At 50.5% G+C, this 19565-nt stretch overlaps 1 protein-coding gene and 1 non-coding gene across 4 annotated transcripts; one reads left to right on the top strand and one right to left on the bottom strand.

The window, feature by feature from the left end:
• Positions 1 to 1939: 1939 nt before the first annotated feature.
• LOC117719467 (U6 spliceosomal RNA) lies at positions 1940 to 2044 on the bottom strand. The gene has a single exon (XR_004608188.1). It is a non-coding gene; the product is annotated as a U6 spliceosomal RNA (small nuclear RNA).
• A 6439-nt stretch (positions 2045 to 8483) lies between these two features.
• Positions 8484 to 18774, top strand: Sp7 (Sp7 transcription factor). Of its 3 annotated transcripts, XM_076912154.1 has the most exons (3): positions 8484 to 8763; positions 9241 to 9268; positions 15969 to 18774. In XM_076912154.1, exons 2-3 carry the CDS (start codon positions 9248 to 9250, stop codon positions 17232 to 17234), a joined length of 1287 nt encoding a protein of 428 aa, XP_076768269.1. In that variant the 5' UTR covers positions 8484 to 8763; positions 9241 to 9247; the 3' UTR covers positions 17235 to 18774. The 3 variants fall into 3 exon arrangements, with proteins under 3 accessions (XP_076768269.1, XP_034372926.1, XP_076768270.1); XM_034517035.2 differs by lacking the exon at positions 9241 to 9268 and having other exon boundaries at positions 8485 to 8763; XM_076912155.1 differs by lacking the exons at positions 8484 to 8763; positions 9241 to 9268 and adding an exon at positions 9325 to 9578.
• The last annotated feature ends 791 nt before the right edge of the window (positions 18775 to 19565 follow it).

Below are 19565 nucleotides of genomic sequence, written 5' to 3'. Positions count from 1 at the left end.
CCCCCTTCCCTCTGCCTCAGCCTCCTAAGTGCTGTGATCACAGGCATAGCTGCCTGCTGCATTCAACATTTTCTGTTTCTTTATATAGTACTGTTCTCTTCTAGCCTTCCTTTTTTTTTTTTTTTTTTTTTTTTGGTTTTTCGAGACAGGGTTTCTCTGTGAGCCCTGGCTGTCCTGGAACTCACTCTATAGACCAAGCTGGCCTCGAACTCAGAAATCCGCTTGCCTCTGCCTCCCAAGTGCTGGGATTAAAGGTGTGTGCCACCACTGCCTAGCTCTTCTAGCCTTCCAATACTGACTTAGATCAATCCCGTCTCCTGTAACATCCAGTACTTGCTCTGATTAAAAGGATTCCTCTTTTTTGTTAGTTGCAGGTTAGTTTGTGAGGCACAGAACTGGATTAGCCATGCTTACAGTTTCGGACCTGTGTGCCTAGCTCTGTGTGCTCTGTGTAAAGTAGGTGTTCTATGAACGTTTGCTGAGTGAGTCAACGCTCACTCTGTAGACTCACCCCACATCTCATGTCTGTGATCCTAACAACTAGAGCAGGTCTCTGCTTAATCAGCATGTGGGAGATCCTGGGTTTAATCCCCTGACATACCACACTTTAAAAAAAAAGAAAGGAAAGGATGAAAGAAAGAAAGAAAGAAAGGAAGGAAGGAAGGAAGGAAGAAAGAAAGGAAAGAAAGAAAGAAAGAAAGAAAGAAAGAAAGAAAGAAAGAAAGTTAAAGGTTGTGGTGTAGCTCGACTGTTGGAATGCTTGCTTGGCCTGCATGAAGCTCTGAGTATAATCCCTAATATTGCATAGACTAGGCCTGGTGGTACACTTCTGTAATCCCAGCACTTCGAATGTGGAAACAGGAGGATCAGGACTCAAGGTCAAGAAATCCAGGCTGGCATGACTCTCACTTCGCAGTCCGAGGCTGACCTTAATTTAAGGTAATCTTAAATTACTTTGGCTTTGGGCCCTCCAGAGAATCTGGTTTATATTCAGAATTTTGTTTTTTGAGATTTAGTCTTTTTTATTTTATTTTATTTTAGACAGGGTTTCTCCGTGTAGCCCTGGGTGTCTTGGAATTCACTCTATAGACCAGGCTGGCCTTGAACTCAGAGATTCTCCTGTCTTAGCCTCACAGATACTGGGATGAGAGGTGTGTGCCACCACTGACTGGGTGAAAGTATCGTTTCTTAGTTGGGCATGGTGGTATACTTCTTTAATCCCAGCAATGGGGAGGCAAACATAGGTGGTTCTCTGTGAGTTGAGGGCCAGCCTGATCTACATGAGTTCCCAGGACAGTCAGGCCTACACAGAGAGACCCTATCTCAAAACCCAAGGCAAAACAAAAAATGTATGTATGTTTTTATTTATTTATTATTTATTATATTATGTTATTATTTATTTATTGTTTATATGTGTGTGGGTACAAGGATGTCACACGCATGTGTGGAAGCCAAAAGACAGTTTGTAGGAAACAGGTGAGTTTTAGGGGTTGATGAGTTTGGCAGGAGCTACTCAATCTCACTGAGCCATTTTACTAGCCCTCTCAAAAGGCAGATTTATTTTATTTTTAACTCTGTGTGTGTTTGTGCCTGCATGTGTGCGTGTGTGTATGTGCATATGCATGTGTGTGCGTGTGTGAGCACATGTGTATGTGTGCACGCGCACGTGTGTGTGTGTGTGTGTGTGTGTGTGAGTGAGAGAGAGAGAGAGAGAGAGAGAGAGAGAGAGAGAGAGAGCGCGCAGAGACATCAGATTGGAGCTGGAGTTAGGAGTGGTGGTTGTGAGGTACCTGATACGGGCAGGGAGGACTGCAGTCCCTTCTCGAGAGCACTGTATGCTCATTATCACTGAATGCTACAGTGCTACAGTATCTCCAGTGCTACAGATGTGAATATATTTCATGTGACAGATTTTGGGACATACGTTTTCTCTAAAAATAAAAATATGGAATATCTCATGAACTTGTGTATCATCCTCGAGCAGGGGCCATGTGGATCTCTATGTTGTTCCAAGTTTTAATACCTGGGCTACAGAAGGGAACACCTGGGGCATTTCCCAGAGAGTGAGAGGGTCTTAGTTCAATCCTGACCTGTAGATAACCAGCCAGGGTAGCTTTTCCTGTTTCCTCCCAGGTCTTCCTCCCAGGTCCTCTCTGTTCTTGCTTCTTCTCTCTCTTGTCATAGTCTCCCTGATTCTGAACTGTCTCTCCTGAAGCTGCAGTTTCATTTCAGGGCTCAGATGTCAACCAAGGCAACTGAGGTTCAGAGAAGAAGGGAACCAAGAGTGGAGGCTTGCTGCCGCCAGGAGACAGAGAACCTGTATTTGTATATACATACTTGTTGGGGTGGGGGACTTCTTTTCCATGCTGTCTTGGATGGAGTCTGTCCCCCTTACTCCCTCATGTGTCTTTGGCTTTGCCTCTGAGCTGCAGACTCCTCAACATCAAATCAAAATGCTAGATGGAGGCACTAGGCTGTGTCCAACTCCTGAGCCTAGAGTAAGTTTTTCTCTTGACCTAAGGAAAGTTTCTCTGGTTTCCAGGAATTGCTCTTCAGTTCTGTCAGATCAGCCACTGTTCTTCACAGCTCTTTTCTGTGTGCCTATTTTCTGTTTCTCTTCTTTGTCTTTTCTGGTTTATTGTTGGTTTTGTTTTTAAATAAATTCTTTATTTCTTTATGAGGAAGGGGCACGTGCCACTGCACATATGTGTGGGGGGGTGTCACTGGATAATTTTCAGGAGTCAGTTCTTTCCATGTGGGTTCTGGGGCTCAAACTTAGGCTTTCTGGCTGGGCAGAAACTGTCCTTCCTTCCCCATGCAACTGTCTGGCTTATCTCTATTTTGGTTTTTCAGACAGATGTCACACTAACTCATATTGGACCAAAACTCAGTATGAAGCCTAGGATGGTCTGGAACTTATGACAATCCTCCTGCCTCAGCTTCCTGAGTGCTGTGATTATAAGCATGGGCCAGCACACCTGGCATCCTTTCTTTTTGAGATGTGTTTTTACCATGTCATACAGGCCAGCCTTGAACTCAGGATCCTTTACCTCCTTGTAACTGAGATGATAGTCTCTTACCCTGTGTCTGGCTCCTTTAATCTTTCTGTTTTCCTATCTCTGAGTGCCTGAGATTGCCTGTCATTGAAGTCACCACTGGAGGGGAGGGTTGGGCCTGGGTGCTTGGGGGTAGGTAGTGGCCAGCCAGACTAGGGGCCCCGGGACATGAGTGCAACTTTCCAAGCTTCTCTTCCAGGCCCCTGTGGTTGGGGAGCTCCACAGAGGGAGAGATGAGTCAGCGGGGCCACAGAGGAGGGGGGCAGTTGGGTGGGGGTAGGGATGCCTGGGGTTCCCTGGGGCTGAGGAGTCTGCTAAGGCCATCTGGGTCTCTGGATTCTATGGTGTGGGTATTAAAAGATCAAAGGTGGCTTCTCCTCTGGTAGGAGAGAGAAATCACATCTTGATTTCTATTTTCAGATTTGCTTGTTTGCCTTTTCATATAGCCCAGGCTAACCTTGACTTCACTATGTAGCTGAGGGTAACTTTATAAACTTCTGATTCTTCTGTCTCTGTTCCCCCATGTGTGGGATCACTTGCCTATGGGGGGAGGCTGTGCTGATGTGAGTCTGTGTGGGTTCTCAGGGAGTGTCAAGGTCATCGAATCTGTATGGATGTGTGTGAACTGGTGCGTATGCATTTGTGCTGGTATGAATGGGAATCAGGGAGCCTTAGGGTTAAGTGTTGTATGTACAGCTGTGAATCGGTGTGTGTTAGTGTGGATGTCTGCATATTACCCGATGTGAATGGGTTCTGTGTTCTCCAGAAAGTGTGCTAGTGTGTGTACCTGACTGTGGATGGTATTCATCGGCATGAACCTGTCAATCTCATGGGTTCTGTTTGGTTCTCTCTGCTGAGTCTCTCTGAGCAGCCAAACCTATAATAGTTCCAAAAGAAGAGTCTAGGTGTCCCCTTGGATTAGCGATTTCAGGGACAGCTCCACCTAAACAGGTGGGCACAGGCAGAGGTTGTGGAAGAAGGTAGCTCCCCTCAAGGAGCAGAGGGCACAAAATCTCCCATTCTCCCCGAGTTTCGTCCCCCACCCCACCTTTCTGAAGAGATACAAAATCTTTACAGAGAATGGAAGGCAGGTTCCAGATTCAGCCCCTCTAGTGTAGGGAAGCCCACCCTGAATCTCTCAAGGGAAGGAGGGAGGGAAGGGAGTGGTCCCCGTGGTCCCTGCGGTTCAGCCCAGTGCTGGCATTGGAAGATCAGAAAGGCACCATCCACCCTTCAAGGGACGTCCATCTCAGAGCTCAGCGTCTGGGTGGCCATGGGCGGAGGCTGAGGGGCCCCCAGGGTGGTGGGGGGTGGTGGATAGAAACCAGATGCCTAGGGGGTTTATACTGGAAGGGCCAGAGCCGCAGCCTCTACCCGCCCCTGCCACATGGCGCCTCTGCCTGGGCTGCCCCACCCCCTGGGAGGCTGGGCTGAGGGGAGGCCTGTGAGGGTGGATGTAGGTCCTTGGTAAGGGATTCCTTTTTGCTGCCCCCAGCCCCTGAGGGCACCGGAGAGGTGGTGGGGAGCAGGTATACCGGGTCCACAGCTGGCTTGCAATACTGTCTTTAACTGGCATGTGAGAGAAGTCCAAAACCAGGGCCTGAGGGCACTGGGTGATGGTGGCGTCTCTGAGCTTTAAGCAGCCCTTTGCCCGGCTCCAGGAGGCTTGTCCGTGTGCTTTTTCTCTACCAGGTTTCTGGCTCTCACATCTTCCGGGGACCCTGCTCCTTTTGTTTCTTTTCCTAACATTGTTTGGATTTGACTACTTCTATCCCTTCCCACAAGGAAGTGGCAAGGCCGACCCTTGCCTTAGCTCTCCTTTCTTCTCTTTACCCTTCCCTTGCTCTTTCACTCTTCCGTGTCCAACCAGGTTTGAGTGCCAACTGCGTCTCTCACTTTGTCCCTAGGGTCTAGATTTGTCTCCTGCCTCAGTTTCCTGACCCATGTATCCTCTGTTTGTCTAGTGATGCAGTAATTTCTGGAAAGCTTCCTTTTCTTCTTTCCAGTTTCTTAGCTAAAGCCCTAGAAATTCAGCTAACACTTTGGTCTTAGACTTCTGCTTCCCCCCCGCCCCCCATGGAGGAGACTACGAGGTCATAGGAACATCCCACCACGGGCACTTCCTTTTGGGCAGACGGGTGGGGTGGCCAGTGTAATCATCGGACACAATTATGCCCTATTTATACTCCGTCCCCGCCCCCCCACCTGCTGGCAGCTTCACCTTCCACCTCCTCCTGACCTGTCACTCCTCCAGCTCCCCCGCCCCCCCTTCTTCTGAATCATTGTGTCCCATCTTTGTTCCTCTGAATTTCTTTCTGTTTCTTTTAAGGTAGTTTTTGTTGTTGTTGCTTTTTCTTTTATGCTCTCTGGGTTTTGTTTTGTCCTTTTCAAAGCCAGGTGTCAGGTTTTGTTTGTTTGTTTGTTTGTTTGTTTTGTTTCTTCTTTCTCTTTCTTTTTTTCTTCTTTTTTTTTCCTATTGAGACAGAGTTTTTCTATGTAGCCCCAGCTGTTCTAGAACTTGATGTGTAGACCATACTGGCCTCAAACTCACAGAGATCTTCTGCCTCTGCCTCTGCCTCTGCCTCTGCCTCTGCCTCTGCCTCTGCCTCTGCCTCTGCCTCTGCCTCTGCCTCTGCCTCTGCCTCTGCCTCTGCCTCTGCCTCTGCCTCTGCCTCTGCCTCTGCCTCTGCCTCTGCCTCTGCCTCTGCCTCTGCCTCTGCCTCTGCCTCTGCCTCTGCCTCTGCCTCTGCCTCTGCCTCTGCCTCTGCCTCTGCCTCTGCCTCTGCCTCTGCCTCTGCCTCTGCCTCTGCCTCTGCCTCTGCCTCTGCCTCTGCCTCTGCCTCTGCCTCTGCCTCTGCCTCTGCCTCTGCCTCTGCCTCTGCCTCTGCCTCTGCCTCTGCCTCTGCCTCTGCCTCTGCCTCTGCCTCTGCCTCTGCCTCTGCCTCTGCCTCTGCCTCTGCCTCTGCCTCTGCCTCTGCCTCTGCCTCTGCCTCTGCCTCTGCCTCTGCCTCTGCCTCTGCCTCTGCCTCTGCCTCCTCTGCCTCTGCCTCTGCCTCTGCCTCTGCCTCTGCCTCTGCCTCTGCCTCTGCCTCCTGAGTGCTGGAATTAAAGGAATTAAGTTTCAGCCAGGGCTACATAAAAAAATACCACACCTGGCCTTTAAAATTTTTTATTTACTCTCTCTATCTATCTATCTATCTATCTATCTATCTATCATCTATTTATTTATTGAAACAGGGTCTCACTATGTATCCTTGGCTGACCTGGAACTTGCCATGTAGACCAGACTGGTCTCAAACTCAGATCTGCCTGCCTCTGTCTCCCAAGTGCTGGGATCAAAGGTGTGCACCACCACACCCCAGCCCCTCTTCTATGATAATACCATTCAGGTTCTCTTGGACTGTTTCCCTCACTCTGTGCTCTGTGTGTCCTCTGGTCCTTCTGTTTTTTCTTTTGCTTCACTCCTTTGTCTGACAGCTACCTGGTTCCAATACTTTCCTTGAATGTTGGGCTGACAGGGTTTCTTTGTGAAATTGTGAGTGTATGTGTGTGTGTGTGTGTGTGTGTGTGTGAGAGAGAGAGAGAGAGAGAGAGAGAGAGACAGACAGACAGACAGACAGACAGTAGATTAAATTCAACCCAGGGTTTAGCATGCACTTTGTCACTGAGTTACATCCTCAGCCCTCCTGGGAGTTGGAACCCAGACCTCTTGAACCCTACCTGAACACTGCTCCTGCTTGCTGCTTAAATTGCCATGTCCCTGAGCCTCCATCCCCCTCCATCTCTCTGGTTTTTTCTTTGAAGAGCTGTAAGGTCAAAAGGAACAAGAAAGTGGGTACTCTTCCCCCATGAAGAGAAATTGAGGGTTGCTAGAGAGTAAAGAGTGGGGAAGGTCAGACAAGACCGGCTGAGAACAGAGGGTGATGGTGGGCTGCCCTGCAGTGATTGGGCTGCCCTGCCTCCTCCAGGCCTCCTGTGGAACCACTTGGCCATCCAGCCTTCTCCCACAAACGTATCCTAGGGCCAAGGTATCAGTTAATAACTATTTTAAACTTCCCTCTCCCATCTTGACTGAGATTCCTTTTCTGTCTCCCTGGGGTTGGATGCTACAGTTGGAAGTCCTGACTAAGTACCAGCCTAAGTTCTTTCTGGAGTGAGCAGAGGGAGCTGCTGCCATTGAGAAGGGGAGATCCCACCCAGGGAAGCAAGATGATTTATGAGAGAAGCTATCTACTGAAGAATGGGAATTAAATCCCTAGCCAGGAGGGCATTGCGGATAGCACCTGGTGACTCAGAAGGAATGATGGAGGCTAGAGTATTCCTTTTGGGGGAGATTGATCCCAAGAGTCTAAGTGTGGGTGTGAATGAATTGATCTGCCCCCTCAGATCTGCTTGCCTTAAATCATCTCGGGTTCCAGGTTCTGTCCTGCAAACTGAGGTGGGCCTAGGTCTCATTGCCAACAGTGAAATTGGGGATGCTGTCCTCTGCAAACCAGAGAGAGCAAGGTCTTCCCACTCTCCATCACCTGCTCCTGGCTGGCTCTAGATTGTAACTTATTGACACTGAAGCAATGACATTGCACTAGAAAAAAGCATACTTGACATATCATCCCCCCTACTTCACACAACACACACACATACACATGCACATACACATACATATACACATGCATATACATACACACAAATGCATGCTCACACATGCACACATACATGCATATACACACACAGGCACACCACATACGCATATGCATGCACACACACGCACACATGTGCATACACATACAAATGCATGCTCACAATGCACACACATATACATACACACTCACATATGCACACACACATATACACACAGACACACACACATACTTGTTCACACACATACATATATACACACACAGGTACACACACATACACATAAATGCACTTACACATGCACACACATACATAGACACACATATGCACACACATACATACATGCACACACATACAGATGCACATACACACGTGTGTATGCACGCACACATGCACACATGCAGACCCACAGACACACACACATGGGAACACACATGTGTGCACATGCATGCACGTGCACACACATGCACAATGCCATTCTGATCTAGTGGTGGCTGAATGAACAAAAACTCTCCATCACCAGCGTGGGGGGTGGTAGGTGGTAGTGTAGGTGCCCCCATTGTGTGATCATGTTCATTGTATATGACTTTGTCTGTGTTCATTCATCACAGTGACAGTCCCCATGTGGGTAGCAGAGAGTACGTATGCATGCATCATCCTTGTGTTTGCTCATGAGTGTGTATGTCAGTGTGTTCCAGTCTTTCTGTGTGAGTGTCGTCCCCAATCCCCCTCCTCCCCCCTCAGATCTCTAATTAGTGGTTTGGGGTTTGTTCCTTTTCCCTCCTGTTCCTTCCCTCAGCAGCGCGGCAGCGGCGGCAGCAGCCTCGGTGGTAGCAGCAACAGCAGCAACAGAAGCAGCAGCAGCCGCAACAGAAGCTGCCGCGCCACCGAGTAGCAGCAAGGACTCCGGAGTCAAGAGTAGGATTGTAGGATTGGATCTGAGTGGGAAGGAGAGTGAGCTGGTCTGAGAGAGGAGCGGATCCCTCCCAGCGCCCTTGGGCCACCCATTGCCAGTAATCTTCGTGCCAGACCTCTTGAGAGGAGACGGGACAGCCAACCCTAGCCTCCCCAGGTACAGATACTGGGCAGCTCTGGGGCACAGCCCACAGATGCTTATTGGATTTCTGGGGTATGTAGGACACCTGGGTCTACCAACCGCTTTCACCTTTCCCCATAGCACCCCCCAAGGAAGCTCTGACAACTTGCCCATATTCCTGCTTCAAACCCACTCCCTGGGCACCCCCTTTTCTCCTCTCCCTCCCAGATCCCTTCTTTGGGGAGCTCAGCAAATGGAGCAGGAAATTTGGACCCTCTGCCTCCCTCTCTCGCCTTCCTCATTGGATCCGGAGTCTTCTCCGCTGGGAAAGCTGTAATTAGAGGGTGGATCCCTACAGACAGAGAGCAGCCCCCCCACCCCCACCCCCCAGTCCCTTCTAACTTTAGATCTCTTCTCTCCCATTCTCCCGTTCTCCCTCCCTCTCCCTTTACCCTCTCCCACTGGCTCCTCGGTTCTTTCCATCTGCCCGACTCCTTGGGACCCGGTCCCCAGCCTGAGGATGGCGTCCTCTCTGCTTGAGGTAACTGTTCCGTCCTCTTCCTTAAGAAACCAGCTACAATCTTCCTGGTCCTAATCCATGCCTACCCCACCCCCTCAGCTCACACAGACAGTAGCTGTAATGCTAGTCACTTCCAGGGTCCTACTCATGAAGAGGAGGAGTAGGGTCCTGGGAGGGGCAAGCAGAGGGTACAAGCAAAGAAGGGGAACAGAGCCAGGGGTCAGAGGGCAGTCAAAGAAGAAAGCCAGGACCCCTAAGGCCAGCTAAGCCACTAACCGTGGGAAGTGAAAGAGCATTGGAGAAAGGAAGAAGAGACAGGCAGGGAGAACAGGTAGGCTGACAGCCCGTGGTGTCTGAGCGGGGATGGAGAAGCCTTTGGCTATTGGTCTTTGGGTCAGGGGGGCCCATGTCTAGGGCTCCCATGTTAAGCAAGATCTGGTCAGGTCTGTGTTGAGGAAAGAGCCTGGCCTGTGAGCTGGTGTGTGGGAGAGGAGGAGGGCAGCCCTGCATGTGGGGGGCTGGCCAGGGGAACTGAGCCCAGGACTGAGAGGGAAGCAAGGAGGAGGGACAGGGTCTGAGGCCGCTTGCCCGGCTCACAAATATTTAGCTTTCAGCCAAAGACAAACTAAGCTCTATTTTGGGAGTGGGAGGCTCCAGGGAGGACTGGGCCACTTCCCCTCCAGGCTGGGACCCCAGCAGCCATCCCTTCCTCTCTGGTTCTGAAGATGGAGAGAACCAGGGTACCATGTGAGTGTAGGATCTTGAGAAACCATTAACTTTGTCGGGGCTTCTGGGAGACCCAAGGCACAGAGTCAGAAGGAAGGACTCAAACCACTCAGAGCCTGAGTTCTTCTGTATCTTCTGATGTTTGTGTCGTCATCTCTAGGCTGCTTTCAGGGTATCTCTGGAGCGTCTGGGGTGAGATAACACACCTTGAATGCCAGTGCCCTCCAGTATTATCCTCCAGAATTGTCCTTATTCTTGGGGTCTTATCTCAGTCCAATGAAGTGGCACAGGTCTTTAATTGCAGCACTTGGGAGGCAGAAGCAGAAGCAGGTGAGTTCGAGGCCAGCCTGAGCTACATAGAGAGTTCCAGGACAGACAGGGCTACATCAAGAAACCCTGTCTCAAAAACAAAGCAAAACAACAAAATCTCCGTTCTGGGTGCCCTAACTCAGGTCCCAGGAGTGACTAGTCTTTGCTGATTGACTCATCAGAAGGCTAACTAGTTCAACCTGAAGGAGATGGTGTGTGTGTGTGACCCTGAAGGAGAGGGTGTGTGTGTGATCCAGTGTGCATGTGCATGTGTATTTGCCAGCAGGAGGCTTTTGGACTTAAGGGTCCACTGGCGTATGTGTGTTAGATACATTGCTATACACATTGCTGACTGTGTGTGCCTCTGGTGTGTGTGTATAACTGCACGTAGGTATGCACAAGAGTACATGTACACACACAAGCTGGATTGTCTTAGTATTTAGTCCAAATGAGAAATGGTGTCTGTAAGTCTATGAGATAATGAGTTTCTGACTGAGTTTGAGGTAGTGGCGTACAAGCCACTGGGTGGGCACGCGCTATAACCAACTGTCCCAGGTACAGAGATCTACTCTCAGCTGCACTGTGTACAACTTGTTATCATACCCTTTTCCCCAGCAGACTCTAAATTTATTTATTATTATGTATATGTATGACTATGGGCACATGTGCACCGTTGCTCCTGTGTAGAGGTCAGAGGAAAATATTTGGGAATCAGTTTTCTAATTCCATCTTGGATTCTGGGAATTAAATTCAAGTGCGCAGGCTTTCCTGGTAAGCTGCTGAACCATTATCATTATTGTTATTGTTGTTGTTGTTGTTGCTATTATTTTTACTCAACAGGCTTTATGTTGAGCCATCACTGAGACAGTAGTTTTCAGGAAGCAGGAGGAGAGAGGTGCAATATAAGTCCTGGGTCCGCCCAGGGAAGGGACAGTGTCAATGGATGTGGACATCATGCCTGCCCTGCCAGCGTGGCGCTAGTGCCTGGGGGAGGGGCAGTTCAGAGACTTTCTGGAAAGACACAGGCTTGGGGAAGCATTTGGCAATAGAACTTGTCATGGTCCTATAGAAACCTGATGCTAGGCTTTCAGGTCCTGCTACCCCCTGGGAACAGGAATTTCCTAACATAAGGACACCGTGGTCTCTCCACTTCTTTCCTTTTTCTTTCTTTTTAAGTATTTATTACCTATTTATGTATTTATTAATCTTGAGACAGGGTCTTTCTTCATAGCCCTGGCTGTCCTGGAACTTAATATGTAGATCAGGCTGGCCTCAAACTCACAGAGATCTGCCTAGCTCTGCTTCCCCAGTGTTGGGTTACCTGGCAGTTTCTGTTTCTTTTACCTAGTTTTTAGGATCCTGGGTTCTTTACCTCCTTCTGGATCACTCTGTCTGCTATGGGTCCGTTCTCCAGCAGTGGGAGGAACTTGGGATTCAGAGAGGGACTCAACTGTTGGGGGTAAGGGGATCTGGGAAGATGGAGAGATGGGGGGGGACACACTAGGCAAGGAATTGGGAAACTGCTAGAGACAGACAGATACAGCTCAGTACTAGGGTGGTTGCTCAGCAGGGAAGGGACCTGGAGTCCAATTCCTAGCATAGTAAAAGATACGTATAATAAAATAAACTAATTTTTAAAAATTGTAAACTTGGGTGAATGAAGAAAGTGGGGAGAAAGCTTGGAACTAGGAAAAAGGACCCTGGGTGTTCAACATATGTAATGGCAGTCTCATCTCCCTCCCTTCTTCCTTCCTTCCCTTCCATCCTTCAAGACATAGCCCTGGCTATGTATAGCCCTGGCTGTCCTGGAACTTGCCCTATAGACCAGGCTAGCCTCAAATTCAGAGATCTGCCTGCCTCTGCCTCCTGAGCCCTGGGATTAAAGGTGTAGGCCATCACCTCCCAGCTCAGCTATTTCCAGTTTTTGAGACAAGGTCTCACTATGAATGTCCTGGAACTCAGGGTTAGCGTTAGGGTTATAGTTAGACTATTTGGTCTAGGCGGGTCTCAAACTTACAGAGATCTGCCCTTCTGCCTCTGAGTGATGGGATTACAGGCATGCACCACCATTCGAGGCTAAGCCTTTTATTTTCAAGGGTGGAGGAACAAGGATAGGGACCGGGAACTGGAAAGTGGGTGTCCTGGGTACTACAAGGTAAAACATATGTATGATCAGGTATAGGAGCGCATGCTCAGATCCCTGAACCCCTTTCCTTAGCCCTCACAGAGAGAGCAATCAGCCAGAGAAGGAAACTGAGGCTATGAAGGAACTTAACCGCCATTGCTTGGCTCTCGGAGCAGTCCAGTAGTTTGGTTTTTCTTTCTGGCCTTCAGGGGCCTGGTTGGCCTTGCTCCCCAAAGTCGGGGTCTCATGTCAGCCTAGGGTTGGCTGTCTTCTTTCACCCCTCCCTACCTCCCCACAGCTGGGTGGGGTCCCTGGGCTTGGCTGAGGCCCTTGTGGCCACAGTGTGAGGGCCGGGCAGGCGGGGGACCGCGTCGGCGTTTTTAAAAATAAACCGACCGCAGGGAAGCCACCGGAGCTGGAGCCGAGCAGGGCCATGCTGGGCAGAGGGGGGAGGGGACAGCAGCTAAGGGGAGAAGGAGGGAGGAGTGGCCTGGTCGGGGGTTTTCTGGGGCCCATCGCCATGGTGGGTTTCTCTTGGGTGGGAAGCCTACGCTGTCCTCCTCCTCCCTGTTTCTTCACCTCCTGTGTTTTCCTTAGCTTTTCTGGCCCAGGATCTCTTACCACCTCTCCTTTTGTTTATTCTGCTTTCTCCGCTCTCCCTCCCTTTTGTCTTTTAACTTTTCTGTCCATTTCTGCCTCTTAATGCAAACTTCTCTCCCTTAGGGTCCCTCCTTCTCTGTCCCGCAGAAAATTGCATGGCTGTTCCTCAGGCACAGCAGACTTTGTGGCCCCACGCTTTTGGACCTCATGTGTCTTTGAACTCCCATGTTGCTACCTCTCCTTCTTCATACTAAGTTTGACTTCTGCCCTACCAGTTTTCCCTTGGCTTGAGGCCATTAGAGGATCCAGTGAAAGTCTTACTGGGAAAGCCCAGGGGTTTACTGTTGGACAAGGTTTTGGTGGCTCTTGTTGGGAGCCCATAGGATTGGCAGGACCAGAGAGAGAGAGAGAGAGAGAGAGAGAGAGAGAGAGAGAGAGAGAGAGAGAGAGAGATTATAGGAGTAGTGATTATACACATCTTCACTGAAACCTTGAGACACCAGTGTCAGCTCTAAGATTTGGCCTCAAATATCTGAGAACCCTGGATTCCCTTCTCTTGAACTTCAAGTGTCATGTGTTTTACTAGGAAGGTACCAGACAGATAATTCCCTTCCTTCCTTCCTTCCTTCCTTCCTTCCTTCCTTCCTTCCTTCCTCCCTCCCTCCCTCCCTCCCTTCCTTCCTTCTTCTCCTTCTTCTTTTTGAGACAGGGTTTCTCTGTAGCTCTGGCTGTCCTGGAACTTGCTGTATAGATCAGGCTGGCCTTGAACTCAGAGATCTGCCTGCCTCTGCTTCCCTAGTGCTGTGATCAAAGGTGTGCAACTCTTTTTTTTTTTTTTTTTTTTTTTAATTTTATGTGTCTGGGTGTTTTGCCTACATGTGTGTGGGTGCATCATGTGTGTTCTTGGTGTGGTCTGTGGAGCCAGAGAGGGAGTGGGATCACTTGGAACTGGAGTTGACAGATGGCTTTGAGCTGCCACATGGGTGCTGAGAATCTAAACCCAGCTCTCTAGAAGAACAATAAATTCTCTTAACTGCCAAGCCATCCCTCAAGCTCCAATAGCTAGCTTTTAGAAAAGTGTTTGGCGCACACACACACACACATACACACATACACACATACACACACACATACACACGGGGGGGGCCGGGTTAGAAAAGTTAGGAAGATGCAGAGTTAGGGTACATTTATGTGGATGTCATGCCAAAGCATCTGAAGAAGTCTGAGGACAACTTTGTGGGAGTTGCTCCCAGCATGTGGGTTATGGGGGGTTGACTTTAGGTCATCAGGTTTAGTGGCAAATGAATTTTCCCATAAGGCCATCTCACTGGTCCCGCATAGTCAAGCTTTTGAAGGAAATCTCTTAATTTTTTCTCTTTTTCATAAGTCGATTTGGTTGAACCCAGGACCTTGTACATACCAGCCAAGGATGATGCTGGAGTGTATTTCTTCACACTCCAGAACTTCACAAGATGTTCTGATTCTAAACTAATGAGGGTACCAGGAGGTCCTGTGGAACAGCTGTCATGAGGGTGGTCAGATTGGTCATAGCAGTTTGGTAGGCACTAAGGAGTTTGCTTTCTTTCTTTCTTCCTCTCTATTCTCTCTTTCTTTTTGAGACAGGGTTTTTCTGTGTAGTTCTGGCTGTCTTAGAACTTGCTCTGTAGTCTAGGCTGGCCTTGAACTCATAGAGATCTATTTGCCTGCCTTTGCTTCCAGAGTGCTGGGACTAAAGGTGTGTGTGCCACCCTTGCCTAGCTACCTCTGTGTTTCTAACCCCCCTCCCCACCCCACTTTCATATTTTCCTTCAATCACAGCACTTGAATGTTAAGGTGCAGACCAACCCCATGTACTATGCCTTGGGGGACACTGAGGCTGTGTCCAGGGTCTTAACCACCTCCTTGTCTCGGAGAGACCTGAGGATTTTATAGTCTTTCACTGCTCAAAGGGACACTGGCTGGTGGGGCCCAGTGCCTGCTTAAAAGACATTCTTGCTTCACCACAACCCAGGCTTGGCTGAGGCCCTGTTCCCACTCAATGTCCCAGTGTCTCTGCTGTCCCTTCCTCGAGCTTCCTGGGTCCAGAGTGCATGCCAAGAGATCCCTCATTAGGGACATGTGGATCTGACCTCAGGGAGATGAGGAGACAGTGGCTCCTTAGTCAGAAGCTGAAACAGAGACCGGAAATAGAATTGAGGTGAAGACAGGAAAGTCTGGAATGGGGCCGGATGTTATCCCCAGCACTGTTGCTTCTCTCTGTGCCCCCACGCCACTTTCTGTGGAGAAGGTATAGAAGGCGGTGTCCTTGCTGTACTGACTAAGCTGGTCTCAAGACTCCTGGGTTCAGCCTGCCGAGGAGCTAAGCTTGCTTGCTTGTTTGTTTGAGTCAGGGTCTCTCTATATAGCTCTGACTGTTCTGGAACTTACCACGTAGACCAGGCTGGCCTTGAACTCCTGCCACCACATCAAGCCTGTTTGTTTTTGAGACAGCATCTATGTAGCCTGGAATTTGCACTGTAGCTGAGGATTACCTGAGGTTCTGATCTTTGCCTCCGTCTCCTGAGAGAGTGCTAGGGTTATAGGTGTATCCCGCCACATCTAGGCTGTATTCCTCTTTGAGTCCCTGGTGGGTAGCTGGGCTTCTGTCTGCTTCAGATCCACTTTCCTAGGTCAGGACCCTAAATCTCACCTCAGCCAGCTGGCTGCTGCTTTTATCTCTGCTCTCGATCAGAGACTCTTGCACACCTCTGCTGATTCCACAGGAGGCTCTTCTTCCTGTCTGCTGCACTTGCCCGGCCTCACTGGCTTACCAGACTTGCCGCTGGTTCCCTTTCCTCTCTACCTCTCCCTAAGCTCTGTGCTGTTCTCCATGTCTGTAGGTCTCAGACCTACAGCTATGCCCTTCACTCTATCCACTCTTCCTCCCTCCTAAGCAGTGCCTCTCTTTCTCTCTCTCTACAGGAAGAAGCTCACTATGGCTCCAGTCCCCTGGCCATGCTGACAGCAGCCTGCAGCAAATTTGGCGGCTCCAGCCCTCTGCGGGATTCAACAGCTCTGGGAAAAGGAGGCACAAAGAAGCCATACGCTGACCTTTCAGGCCCCAAAACCATGGGGGATGCTTACCCAGCTCCCTTCTCAAGCACCAATGGACTCCTCTCCCCTGCCGGCAGTCCTCCGGCCCCAGCCTCTGGCTATGCCAATGACTACCCACCCTTTCCCCACTCATTTCCTGGGCCCACTGGTGCCCAAGACCCTGGGCTCCTAGTGCCCAAGGGGCACAGCTCTTCTGACTGCCTGCCTAGTGTCTACACCTCCCTGGATATGGCACATCCCTATGGCTCCTGGTACAAGGCAGGCATCCATGCAGGCATCTCACCAGGTCCTGGCAACACACCTACTCCTTGGTGGGACATGCACCCTGGGGGCAACTGGCTAGGTGGTGGACAAGGCCAGGGTGATGGGCTGCAAGGGACACTGTCCACAGGCCCTGCCCAGCCTCCACTTAACCCCCAGCTGCCTACTTACCCATCTGACTTTGCCCCCCTTAACCCAGCTCCTTATCCAGCGCCCCACCTCTTGCAACCAGGGCCCCAGCATGTCCTTCCTCAAGATGTCTATAAGCCCAAGGCAGTCGGCAATAGTGGGCAACTGGAGGGGAGTGGTGCAGGCAAACCCCCCCGGGGTGCAGGCACAGGGGGCAGTGGTGGATATGCGGGCAGTGGGGCAGGGCGGTCTACCTGCGACTGCCCCAACTGTCAGGAGCTAGAGCGGCTAGGGGCAGCAGCGGCTGGGCTGAGGAAGAAGCCCATTCACAGCTGCCACATCCCTGGCTGCGGCAAGGTGTACGGCAAGGCTTCGCATCTGAAAGCCCACTTGCGCTGGCACACTGGCGAGAGGCCTTTCGTCTGCAACTGGCTTTTCTGCGGCAAGAGGTTCACCCGCTCCGACGAGCTGGAGCGCCACGTGCGCACTCACACCCGGGAGAAGAAGTTCACCTGCCTACTCTGCTCCAAACGCTTTACCAGAAGCGACCACTTGAGCAAACATCAGCGCACCCACGGAGAGCCAGGCCCGGGGCCGCCCCCGAGTGGCCCTAAGGAGCTGGGGGAGGGTCGCAGCGTCGGGGAAGAAGAAGCCAATCAGCCGCCCCGATCTTCCACCTCGCCTGCACCCCCAGAAAAAGCCCCTGGAGGCAGCCCAGAGCAGAGCAACCTGCTAGAGATCTGAGCTGGGCAGAGGAAGGTCTCCAGCTCCAGGGTCCTCTTGCCAGGCAGGCTTTCTTGGTGCGGTGGATCACTGCTTGCCTCTGGCTCTCTCCTATGCATGCTATACTCTGGGAGCTCTCTCTGTTCCCTTAGGCTATCTCCTTGCATGGTCTCCTCAGTTCTTCTCTCTTAGAAGTCAAACTCAGTTCCTATGTTCTGACCTCCCGAACTTTTTCTTCTCTGCCGTTCTTCACAACTTCCCTGGCCTCAGATCATTTTCTCATTAACTCCTTGCCATCTAATCTTTCTGCTTCTCAATCCTGTTTGCCATTTTCCCGAAGCTTCCAGGCTGTCACCCGGATTCCCCTCTGCTTTCCAATCCCTTGAGCTTTCTTTTTTTCTTTTTCTTTCTTTCTTTTTTCTTTTTTTTTTAAACAAACACGATGATGATGATGATGATAATTTATTGCCCCCTGGTGGTTCTTCATTAGGAACCAGAGTTAAGGAGATTGGTGTTAGTAACCTGGCCGGGAGCAGAGTGCCAAGAAAGGGGAAGCCCAATGGGGATCTGATCCCAAAGATGGGGTGACCCCAGGGTCAGGGAGGCTGCCCCCAGCCTTGAGTACTTAACCCCTATGTGCCAGGAGTAAAGAATAGTAATAATAATAATAATTCTATTTATCTAAGTTATGATGACGGGTCAGGTACAGTGAGCTGGAGAGGGAAAGTGAGTCTTTTTTTTTTTTTCTTGCTAAGGAAATTCTAGTCAAATGCATCTCTGTATAGACAAATGATAGTGGAGACCCTGTTTGTAGATTTCTATCATCGAGGTCTCCGTGAGTTTTGTTTTTTTCCCAGCGGAGTTTTGGGTTGTTAGGCCTCTTTTAGAGTTTATGTGGGTGTCTCTCTGTTAGGCAGTCACTAAGATCCCCAGTCCCAGCCAGAAGCTGTGAAACTTCAAGTCCTATGGAGGGGAGGGACTGGAAGGAACCCCAGCTCTCTTGATCGCAGAGCAGGTTTTTCCACTGACCCTCTTCTCATACCCTGTGACCTCACCAGGTTATTCTCTTGTTGTCATGGTTATAGAGAGCTTTCAGCTGCCATCTTAAAAAAAAAAACACATTCTTGGGGGGGGGGAGAAGCTCACTTAACAGGAGGATTTCGGTTTAGAGGTGCCCCTCCTGAAAAAGTAGGTGGGCAAAGGCTTTCTCTGGGATCAAATTCAAATAAATCAAGTATTTATTGAATGCTTACTATGTGCAAGGCCTGGTGCCTAGAAGCCATGAGAATCTATGACAGGGCAGAGGTCCCTAAACTAAACACCCACAGTCCCCCAATCTAGGAGGCTCCACTCCATTCCAGTGACTTTTAAAGCCGCTTTGTGCCTTTGAATGCCTTTCCTGAGACTTTTGGATCTTCCTGTTCTGTCCCCTGCTCCTTCTAGGCCCCAAGATAAAGGGTAAAGCCAGTGGAGTCTGGGAAGAGCATACCATCGTTGAAGGGGTCATCCCTTTGTGGAATCTTTCTGTTTTTAATTTAATAAATAAAAGTTCGATTTGAAATTGTGTCTGGTGAGAAAGTGGGGAGAGAAGGGAGGTCTATGGGCTACGGGGACATTTCCTTTGACAAGCGGGGACCTCCTGTGGCAGATATTTAATCCAGCATGGTTGTGCTTCACGCTGAAACTTAAAAAAAAAAAAAAAAAAGGATAACACTTGGTCGCCCAGGCTCTCTAACGGAGTTGAGTTTTTAGTCGCCTAGAACTATCTGCAGAGTCGGGAAGGCCTAGTGCTTTCTTCCGGGGATCTTTCTCAGTCCACCAACCTTGGTCTGGGCAGTGACTCGGCCTGAGTATCAGAACTGCGGTCACAGCATGGATTAGCGCGCAGCGCAACCCCAGCGCGGCTGTGGTGAGACTCCCGGCTGGCTGACCTGCCTGGCACCTAACCCGCCCCCTGCCCGGGGCCTGCAATCAGTCGTGCCTGCCTCGGAGTTAGTGGAGGAACAAAAGCCACTCTGTGGCCTCCGTCCCCAAGCCACAATAGGGCTTTGTGCGTCCCCTGCCCCAGGGCTCCCCCGCTGGGCCGAGGGGGTGCATGGAGCGCTTTCCCAGGCTTCGGCACCCGGACTGCCGTCCACCCCGCTGCCGCAGTAAAGGCGAGGGACCCGAAGGCGACCCCACCCCGCGCTACCCGTGCCTTTGCCCAGGTGCAACATCTCAGGCCTCTGGCCGGGCGCGCAGCTTCAAAGGCGCTTTGAAGAAATCCAAGTTCCGAAGAAGTGTCGAAGGAGACCCGGGGGAGTGCGCAGGACGTGGGGGTGCCGAGGCGCGCACCCAGAAGGCGGAGGGCGA

This window comes from Arvicanthis niloticus, chromosome 13 (genome assembly GCF_011762505.2).
Source record: "Arvicanthis niloticus isolate mArvNil1 chromosome 13, mArvNil1.pat.X, whole genome shotgun sequence".
NCBI classification, from domain to species: domain Eukaryota; kingdom Metazoa; phylum Chordata; class Mammalia; order Rodentia; family Muridae; genus Arvicanthis; species Arvicanthis niloticus.
Note: the sequence above shows the minus strand (reverse complement) of the source record. Positions and strands in the feature narration are given on the sequence as shown.

Bases quoted from the DNA above. Each gene is read 5' to 3' on its own strand.
- Sp7 (XM_076912154.1), top strand. From the start codon at position 9,248: ATGGCGTCCTCTCTGCTTGAG. The intron at 9,269-15,968 runs GTAACTGTTCCG...CTCTCTCTACAG, and splicing joins TGGCGTCCTCTCTGCTTGAG to GAAGAAGCTCACTATGGCTC.